Source organism: Orycteropus afer, unplaced genomic scaffold (genome assembly GCF_000298275.1).
Source record: "Orycteropus afer afer isolate SDZICR_OR568_19922 unplaced genomic scaffold, OryAfe1.0 scaffold00330, whole genome shotgun sequence".
Classification (NCBI taxonomy): domain Eukaryota; kingdom Metazoa; phylum Chordata; class Mammalia; order Tubulidentata; family Orycteropodidae; genus Orycteropus; species Orycteropus afer.
In genome coordinates, this window is record NW_006921917.1 from 1,262,413 (window position 1) to 1,272,481 (window position 10,069).

Consider the following 10,069-nt stretch of genomic DNA (forward strand, 5'->3'; position numbering starts at 1 on the left):
ACCGTGAGTTAAAGCAACTCAGTGGCGATGGGTTGGGATTGTTTTGGACATGGCCTCGGTGGCAGTGGTAGGAGTGATGGTGATGATGGAGGTGGTAGTGGGGGTGCAGATGGAGCCCCATGTTCCCCAGCTCTCTGGTCCCTCAGGCTGGGAAGAAGGTAAGTGAGGGTGGTAAGGGGGTCACACAACTCAGACCTCTCTTCTCCATCTTGCCGCCAAAACATGGGGCTTCTCAGCAGATGGTGGCCTCTGCTCCCTTTTTACACCCTTCCCCTTCCTGTTCTTGACCTGGGGGTCAGTAACTATTCCTGATCAGCGTTGGTCCCTTCAAGTGCCGAGAACTGGACAGGTTACCAACCCGTTGTGTGGGTGAAGTTACGGCATTTTAGAGCATGGCGTGATTTGGGGGTTTGGGCGTAGGTACAGATGTTAGAGGAGCCCTCTGGGGGCTGTCCCCCAGTGGGTGGGCCTCACGGGGAGCCGGGAAGTTGGCAGGACCCCAGCTGAGGCCAACGAGACATCCATCTGGCAGTGGTGCCTGGGAGAAGCTATCTTCCCCAGGCATTACCCCCAACAGACCAGCCAGCAGCACGTGGCGTGGTGTTTCAGAGGCTCACTGACCCTTCCCTGGGGGTCACTGGCCCCCTGGGGGTCCTCCAATTTCCCTAGCCAGATGTGACCTCCCCCCATGAGTGCCAGCCCCATATGGAGTCCAGATGTAGGCTGGATCTGCGTGAGTCAACCTGAGGTCGTAGGATGCGGTGACCACCAGGTTGGGCAGGGAGGGCTGGCTGGGCCGTCATAGCTTAACAGAAAGCTCCCGAGAGCACGGGAAACTCTGCTATCAGGGCCAGGCCGTGGTTCCTGCTGTGCCAGGTCTGGGGCATACAGAGCCTTTCCCTGTAGAGGAACTGCACTCCCACAAAGGGATACCAGAGCCTCAACTGGGCCTTCCCAGGGCCTGGTGAGGGCTGCACTGATGGAGGGATGGACTGGAGGGTGGCCTGCCCTGGACGGGGAGGGTCTGGGCAGTGCCTTGGCCCTCCTCTGTCTGTCCTTCCCTCTTTTCTCCTCTAGTCTCAACCCCTGGTTCCCCTTTGCTGTGGACATTCTGGGTTTAGGAAGGAAGGGTAGATAGGGAATACTCTGAGGTGCCACGGAGGTCTTCTAGTAAAAGTATCCCCTCTGCTTTTACAGCCAGGGACCCTGAGGCTCTGAGGGTGGGGGGGAGGGTGAGGACCTGTCCAAGGTGCCAGAGAGCCAGCCAGCCAACCCTGCTGGTAACCAGCCACCCCTGCTGGTAACCAAGTCCTCATGATCCCGGAGTGCTGGGTGGCATAGATATGTTTCCCCAGGAGGTACACCAGGTGGTGTGATGGGTCCTGATGCCCTCCCTTCCTCCCATGAGTATTTGATAGCCAAGACACCAGCACCCCAATTGCTGTTCCCAGGCTTCTTCCCCAAGACCTTCTATACAGAACCCCTAAGACGGGAGATGGAGCAGGCTCAGCCCCTGTGTAGGTGTGACTGGACCCTGCATCCTCCTCACCAGTGGAGGTGTGGATGTAAGATCAGGAGGCACCTTTTTGTCTCATGCACCTGAATTGACTCATCTGAGTGCATGTGGCTCTGTTGAATGTCACCCCTCAACCTTGGAAGCTCCATGACACCTCGCTCTTGAGGATCCATTAGGTTCCTGGCTTCAGAACCGGAGGCTCGCTCTCTGGATCTCCTTGGGGAAGCAGCTTGGATCCTTGAGGACGGGTTGACTTTTAGGAATGGACAGAAGATGCTCAGAGCAGACATGGCACGTGAAGGGTGAATGAGGGGGCGCAGGCAGGGCTGGAGCTGGACGGAGCTGCCACCCTGCACACCCAGCGGGGGGAGGAAGGGTTCTGCTTTAATATGCAGGGGAACTCACTGGGGGCGAGGCCTTCACTGGGGGATGGGCTGTGGACAAGACTGTTACGCGCTGCTTCCCTTTGTGGTGGTGGTGGTGGTGTTGCTAGCTGCCTGCAGGTCGGCTTTGACTTACGATGATGTCCTGAACAACAGAAGGAAGACTGCCCAATTCAGCATTATCTTTATGTTTGTTAGTGTGTGCAAGTCCATTGTTGCACCCATTGTGTATTTGGAGTGCTTTCCAACCTAGGGGGTTCATCTTCCAGCACAGAATATTGGGTAGTATTCTGTGTGATCCGTAGGGATCCATTGGTTCAGTTTCAAAGTAGATTGCCAGGCCTTTCTTCGTAGCCTGCCTTAGTCTGGAAGCTTTGCTAAGACCTGTTCACCATGGATGACCCCACTGGTATTTGAAATACTGGTGGCCTAGCTTCCAGCATCCCAGTAACATGCAAGCCACCACAGTATGACAAACCGACCGACTGGTGATGGATCCTTGTGTGGCCTGGTTATGAATTTGCAACCCTGTTGAATCTCCGGCCCTCCACACCAAGCTATCTGTGAGCCTGGAGGGGCCCAGGGGTGAAACAGGGCTGAACTGGAGGCTGTGCCGGGAGGCCCACCTAACCTTTTTCCCTCCAGAGGCCGGCCCTGGTAATGCTAAAGGCGCTAGTCTAGGAGAACTCTCATTGGTAGACTCTTGCCACACCCGGCGGGCCCCACCCTTTCCCTTTAGGAATGGACAGAAGGTGCCCAGAGCAGACATGGCATGGGAAGGGTGAATGAGGGGCGCAGGCTGGGCCCCAAGCAAGCCACGTACTGGAGCTGGACAGAACTGCCACCCTGCATGCCCAGCGGGGGGAGGAGGGGTTCACTGGGGGTGAGCCACAAAGGGCCCAGGTGGTGCTGTCCAGCCAGCCTTCTTCTTCCCGCCTTGGGCTGAGGAGGATGTGAGTAACTGAGGCATCTCCTGAGGCTGTGCCAGGCTCTTCTACTCAGAGGGGGCTTATCCATCCTCTAATATGCCATCCTGGGCCTAGCTGAAAGAGCTCTGGTGGCGCAGTGCCTAAGGCATTTGATTGCTAACGAAAAGGTTGGTGGTTCAAACCCACGAGCTACTGCGAGGAAGGAAAACCGGGCAATCTACTTCTTGTAAAGATTTACCACCTTGGAAACTCAACAGGGGTTGCTGTGAGTTGGAATCGACTCGATGGCAGTGGATTTTTTAAATTTTTTTTTTGTGGGAGTGCCTAGCTGCTCCAGTTCCTATTCACACGGGAAGCAGAGGTAGCCCTCCCTTGGGCCACTTTGTGGGTGGGATGAGGGCACCCCAGCTGGGACAGAGCAGGGCCCAATTGCACTTTCCTTGAGAAGGAGCTCTAGTGGCACGGTGCCTAAGGCATTTGCCTGCTAACCAGAAGGTTAGCGGTTCAAACCCACCAACCGGTAAATATTTACCACCTAGGAGATCTGGTGGCCTAGTGCCTAAGGGATTAGACTGCTAACCAGAAGCCTGGTGGTTCAAACCCATCAGCCACTCCTCCTCAGAAGGAAGGTTGGGCAGTCTACTTCCATAGTGACAGTGCCTTGGAAACCCAAGGAGGGGTCGCTATGAATCAGATCCAATTCGATGGCAGTGTTGTTTTTTGTTTGGAAACTCAATGGGGGGTCCCTAGGAGTTGGAATAGACTCAGTGGCAGTGAGTTTGGTTTTGGTACTGAGCGTGAGCCTTTTGCCAAAAAACAGGGTGATAAGCTGCTTGCTCCCTTCGTCCTTGAGAGCCTGCAGGTGCAGGTGGCCAAGCCAGGGCACATTGTGCCCATCCCCTGGGGAACAGGGCCAGTGTCCTTCCTAGAGCCCAGCCTTTTCATTCTCCAATCTCTTGGTGCCCCTTCCTCCTGGGGTCGGAGCCAAAAGCACCTAACCCCTCTCCTCTCCCAAGTAGAGCAGGATGCGGCAGGGGAAACTGAGGCAGCATCCACATTGGTTCAGAGGAACCATTACTGCTTTGGCTGAAGAGGAAAACCATTGGTAGCTCTAAGTTGGGGGACCCCCCTTTTCCAAGATCTAGGGCAAGATCTGGTATGGAGAGAGGCGTGGCAGGAAGTTGCAGTCCCAATTCCTGAGGACTCTTAGGAGCAGGCAGCTGTGGCTGGCGGACGGGGTCTGCTCACAGCGAACCCCCATCCCTCTGCCTCAGTAGTGACAGCCGAATGGGGCTGCCGTGACACTGCCTCCTGGGTATATCAGCGGCCGGGGCCACCCTGCACCCCTGCCCAGCACCCCTGGCACCCTCGCTCCATCTGCCCCCCCACGGCCGCAGCCCCGAGAACACGACTCGGCTGTGCCGGTGGGTTCCTACCTTCACCTTGGGAAGCATGTGGTCAGAGCTGCGTTTTATGAAAGCAGCTGGAACTCATGACACACTTTCTATACAGGAAGATTTATGGGGCTGTGTGATTTTAATGGTTGCTGTGAGTTTAGTGTCCTCCCTCAATGAGTCCTGGCCACTGTCCCTGAGGCTGATGGGTGACAAGCCTGCCCAAGCTGGACGAGCCCAACAGGAAGGTACGGCTGGGAGGGGGGCAGAAACTGACCACCCAGGCCTCTTTGTGGGGGCGGTGCTGCGAGGCCCCTCGGTCGGTCGCCCTGAGCAGCCCATAAATCCAGGAGACCTCCTGGAGGCAGGAAGACTCCCTGCAGGGCTGTCCCTGAGCTCAGCTCAGGGCGAGAGGCAGAGGCCTGCAGCCCCCAGCAGCCTGAGCCGCAGCCACGCCCCTGGGGCCTCCAGCAGGTGGTTCTTGTGCGGGGCCTTTTCTTGCCGGGCATCAGTTCCCCACAGGCAGGTGAGTGAGCACAGCTGGGTCCCCCGCTGGCCAAGCAGCTCCCCTAGAACCTGGTGGGCCCAGCAGGAGGTCCTCGATACCCGGGCAGGGCCGCCAGTCCATGCCAAGCTACCTCCTGCTACTGGCTCTCTGTGGTAGTGGCAATACCAGGTCCTTGGAGGGCCTGGAGGTGACAGGCTCTGGTGGCTCCTGGGGCCACGGAGGGAAATGGAGGGAGGCACAAGGCAGGACTGCTGCAGGGCAGCGACCACCCTTTGGAGGCACCCACCTGGCTGTGACCCGGAGCTCCCACTTTTCAGCTTGCGCTTGGTGGCCTGATAATGTTCCCAACGCTGGGACTCTGGGGAGGTCGAGGACCCTAAGAAGGCTGGGCAGATGCCTGCTCCTGTGGCACAGTGATGCCTCAAAGTGTGGCCCCAGTGTGGCAGTCAAGACCACAGGGACCACCCGGTGGGCGCAGGCTGTGTTCCGCCCTTCTTGCTTAACAGAGTGTACCCCACAGCCCTCAGCCTCCCGGCCTCCCCTTCTCTTTGGCCAGAACCAGCCCAATGCAGGCTACCCCCCTTAACGCTGACCTCCATGGATCCTCAGCCTCCTCCTCACCTCTTTACAGCCTTGGACAGACCTTCAGACCCAGGTGTGGGGACAGAGAGACAGAGTATGGTGCTCGCTCCTGTCAACCACAGTGCTTACCCCCCATGTACCAGGCTTGGGTTGGGAAAAAGCAGGCGGTGCTCTGCCTGCCCTGGGGCTGAGGAAAGTTCCTTGCCTGGCGATCTTTGCTGTGAGCCCCAGAATTGCTCCTTGAGGTGGGGGGCTTCTGGTGAACAGTCCTGCGGGGCCAGATAGAGGAAGGAGGGTTTATGTACACACACAACGCGCCTCCTGGACTCCAAGGGGAGGAGCCTGTCCTGGACTGTGCTCATAGGGTCCTGGGCTACAGAGGCTGGCTCCCTGCCCCTCGGGAGCCTGCCTTTTCCCTTCCTGCTGTTCCCTGGCCCTCTCCTCTGGCTTGCATGCCCACTGCTCCCACAGCTTGCATGAGGCCCTAGGGCATGCACTACCCCCAGGTGGGTTTCCCACAGCCAGCCTCTCCTGGTCAGCCTCTCAGTGTCCAGCTCCCAAACCCCAGCACTGATTGGGCCTACACCGAGCACAGAGGGCTTGTGGGGGCCAGAGCTGCGGGAGCAAGCTCCCCGACTCTCAGCCCTTCTCCACCCAGCCTGAGCCCTCATTCTGGGAGCCGAGGAAGGGCTCAGCGGAGGGGAAGGATTCAAGTGTGGACTCCGAGTTGCACCAGGCCTGCTCCCACACCCCAAGCAGGTCCGGGGCTCCTGCTGGCATCTGCTTCAGCGACTCCCTTGTCGGCTTCAGACGGTGGCCACTCCGTCTGAATGCTGGTACCTCTCCCTGTAAACAGCCTCTTTCATTGAAGGGACCGTAGCCTAACTCACCTACCTGGTCCGATTTCAGGGTCTGCCTTTGTGAGGGTGGAGTCAGAGGGTGGTGCCAAAGGTTAACGCATTGGGCTGCTAACCAAAAGGTTGGTGGTTTGAGTCCAAACATACCTCAGAAGAAAGACCTGGAAGGTCTGTGGAGCACAGTTCTACTCTGACACACAGGGTCGCCGTGAGTCCAAGTTCCCTGACAGCAACTGGTCTTCCTGAGGTGATCTGATCTTCCTCGATTCTGAATAGGGGGTGAGGGTTCCATACCATAGCCCCGAGCCTGGGGCTGGCTGAGGACAACTCAAGGCATTAATGCTAGGGCAATAGGGGTTTGGGCATCTTAACTGCTCAGACTGATTGGCCAGGGGTGGGTTTCAGTTGTGTGGGTGTAAAAGGCCTGCCCTCCGGGGCGAGGGTCATGGGATGGGGCACAGCTGCCACAACCCATGTGCCCAGTCCTGCGTTGGGTGATGCCACAGGAATGTCTGGGTTGGCGAGCTCCTCAGGCTCCTTGCAGCCCCCAAACCCTGGTCGTTACCGGCTTGGAGCCAAACGGGACCATCCGCAGTGGCGGCAGCCCTGGCTGGGAGCCTGTGCGGCCGCCGCCGGCCCCTCCTGGAGCGTGCAGCGCAGGCCTGCTTGAGGTCACTGTTCCAGTGTGTATTTTGAATATTTTCAGCTGTGCGTGCGCTGTGGGGACTTGGCCCGTGCACCACGTGTGCAGCTCATACTTGGTGGGCTGTGTAACGTGCTGGGCGCTGCCAAGTGCAGCGGAAACTGTGGAGGTTTTCCAGAACAATCACGTGACTCCTACCATCACCCTCCCCCACCCTGGCCAGGGCCTGGCCCTCCTACCTGGGAGCTAGGGCCACTCCCATTCAGGAGCCGCGAAGGTAGGAGAACAAGTGCTGCTGGCTTTGTCCCTGTTGACCTGTGTCCACTTCTTTGACCCTCTGGGTTCTCAAAGACAGCAGTGTCCAGGGCAGGAGACCTCTCTGGGCTGCATCCTCAATGGCCAACCAAGGCCCCTTCAGTCCTGTGCTTGGGGACAGAGGGAACCTGCTTGGATGCTGCTGCAGACCCTGGGGTGGCAGTGAGGGTGGCAGGGCATTCATTGACGGGAGAGGGACCACCAGGACGGTGGGGCAGGGCTCACTAGCCCTCCTGCTATGAAGGTCCACAGTCCTGCAGGTCTCCCAGGGAGTAAGAAGGTCCCCTGGGGGCCTGGAAGGCCAATCCAAGGCCAAACCCTATTCAGCCAGCTCTCTCTGCATCCTCTTCTCAGCAAGGTCTGCCCTCCTACCTGGCCCTGAGCTGAGGCCTACCCAAGACCCCAGAATCCCTGAAGCCAACCAATGCTCAGTGCATGGCCTCAACACTGCGTGCTCCAGGGCCAGAGGCACCTTCCAGAGCATCCCTGTCCGGCCACCCGCGCCGGGGGGACAGTGTGGCTGGGCCACGGTCTGCGGTGCTCAACAGGGAGACAGCCACACACTAAGGGAGGCTCATTCCGTATTCAGCTCAGCCCTGGGGAGAGGAAACCAAGGCTCTCAGGGGCGCGGGGTGGGGGAGGCTCCCCCGTTGCTTAGCGGAGGGGCACTCAGTTGCCACGGTGACCTTGGTCTGCACAGTCAAACACACATAGCCCAGCCACTTCTCTGGGCTGGAGGGCTCCCCACCTCCCCCCCCACCTCCAAGTTCACACTGAGTGTTGAGTCCCTTGGTGACAAAAACATGGAAACGGTTGCCATGGTAGCCATTCTTTGGAGCCCTCAGACTGGAGTGCAAAGTTCAGGATGCCCAGGAACAGCCGAAACAAAAATATGGGAAAATCCACCACTTCTCTCCTCCTAGAAGGATGAGTCAGATGGTGTTCGACGGTCCTCTGGGCCTTACTGGACCCTGCCCCTCCCCACCATCCTGGGCTGAGCTTGGGCACGAGAGAGAAGCCAGGAGGTCCCCTGGGACAGAGGGCAGGGTGGCCCCCAGAGACCTTGGGAGGAGCTGGTAGCATGGTATGCAGGCGAGCTGGGGGTGGGCACGCTGCCTGGAGCCACGAGTGAGGGGTGATGTCTGGCTCGATGGACACTAGGGGATGCAGCCCCGTGGCTGCCCCAGGCTGGAGGAGGAGCCATGGAGCCTGTCTGCACCTCGGTTTATCTGTCATCTGGAGCGACAAGCTGCTCCTCCTTGCTTGGGAGGACTCAAGGCCACTCAACAGTCAGAGCAGTCTTCAGCCTGGCCCAGGGCACAGACCTGTGCTCAGTGGGGTGGAGGGGACAGAGCACAGTAGGAAGGCTGGGCAGGGCCAAGGGGGAGGAGAAGACAGCCAAGCTGTCCTTGAATGAGGTTAGTGGACCAGAGGCCTCTCCATCAGCCCCTGCACCAGCGCAGGGGGAGTGATCATTTGTCTCACCAGAAGTTCCCAAGTAGGGTCCAAGGCACTCTGGTGACCAGAGCTGCCCCCCAACTAAAGGGTTCTGCAGTTAGGGCTGTTTGGGGAACCAGAACACACATAGCAGTAGATTAAAGGCTCTGAAAAGCCTCGTAGTAAGGAAACCTCAGCTTCGTTTAATTCAGTATTTCACAAATTTATTTGAGCAAGGCCCCTCCCCCCTTTTTGTAACGGGCTTGTCCTCCTGTTTTCTGAACACGTAATATTCCGCAGAAGTTAACACTGATCAGAACTTACCAGGGTGGTGATTCTCGAGGTGTTCCCTGAATCAGTAGCATCAGCAGCATCTGGGAACTTGTCATTGATGCACATTCTGGGGTCTCGCCCAGATGTGTCGGAACTCTGGGCTGGGCCCAGGAATGTGTGTGTTCATGAGAAGTCTGGGTGATTCTCATGCTCGCTCCAGTCTGAGAACCGCCTGGACCAGGGAGCACACCAGCAGGGAGTGGGGAGGACGGGGAATGATCTGAGGATCTGAGAGGGTCAGGAGGGAGGAAGTGACAGGCCCCTAGATGTGCTGGAAGAGGCTCTGTGTCCCTTCAGAGAAGGACGAGAGGACAGGGCCAGGCTTTTGCATGGGGGCACTGGGGCCCCAACTGGTTTTCTGAGTTTGGGTGGAGGGCGTTTGGAGGGTGTCAGGAGGTTGGGTGTTAAATGATGGGGGACGTGTCTAGGGACCACCTGAAGGACCCACAGCCTGTGAGGAGAGGCCAGCACTGCTCTCCTTTGCGTACCTGCCCTGGATAGGGGTGTGATCAAGCCACCTTGGGCCCTGGTGCCAAGAGGGGGCTTGTCCCCAAGGGCAGTACTAGGTGGCACTTTCAAAACAGGCAGGTGAGACGTAAGGGCTTTTTGGAGTAGTGGCACTGGCGGGGGCATCAGGGCCGGGGGTTCCAGGAGCAGCTTCTGCTACCACTGTGGGGTACCCTGTGCAGTCAGTCCCCAGATCTGGGTCTCTTTTTCCTCACTGGTGCAGTGGGGCTGCTGCACCCCAGAGTCCCTCCGCAGGCACGGTGGACACAGCCTTAGGAGCTAGGGGCCCAGGCTGCACCCCAGCCCCTTGCCCACCTGCTACCTCTGCTTCCTCACAGCCGTTCAGATCCACATCCTGAAGGCGGAGAAGGCGGGGGACTGGTGGAAATTCACGGTGAACATCATCTCCGTGTACAAGCAGGGGACAAGCCGCATCCGCCGTGGCGACCAGAGCCTGTGGATCCGCTCACGGGACATCGCCTGCAAGTGCCCCAAAATCAAGGCCCTTAAGAAGTACTTGCTATTGGGCAACGCAGAGGACTCGCCCGACCAGAGCGGCATCGTGGCGGACAAGAGCAGCCTAGTGATCCAGTGGCGGGACACGTGGGCGCGGCGGCTGCGCAAGTTCCAGCAGCGCGAGAAGAAGGGCAAGTGCAAGAAGGCCT

General features: G+C 58.5%; 1 protein-coding gene across 1 annotated transcript in view; it reads left to right on the forward strand.

Annotated features, from left to right (window-relative positions):
- Window positions 1-10,069, forward strand: part of NTN1 (netrin 1) — a 247,906-nt gene that overhangs the window by 237,212 nt on the left and 625 nt on the right. The window contains exon 6 of the mRNA XM_007952342.1: window positions 9,743-10,065. Coding sequence (XP_007950533.1) covers window positions 9,743-10,065 — 323 coding nt within the window. The remainder of the gene's footprint in view (window positions 1-9,742; window positions 10,066-10,069) is intronic.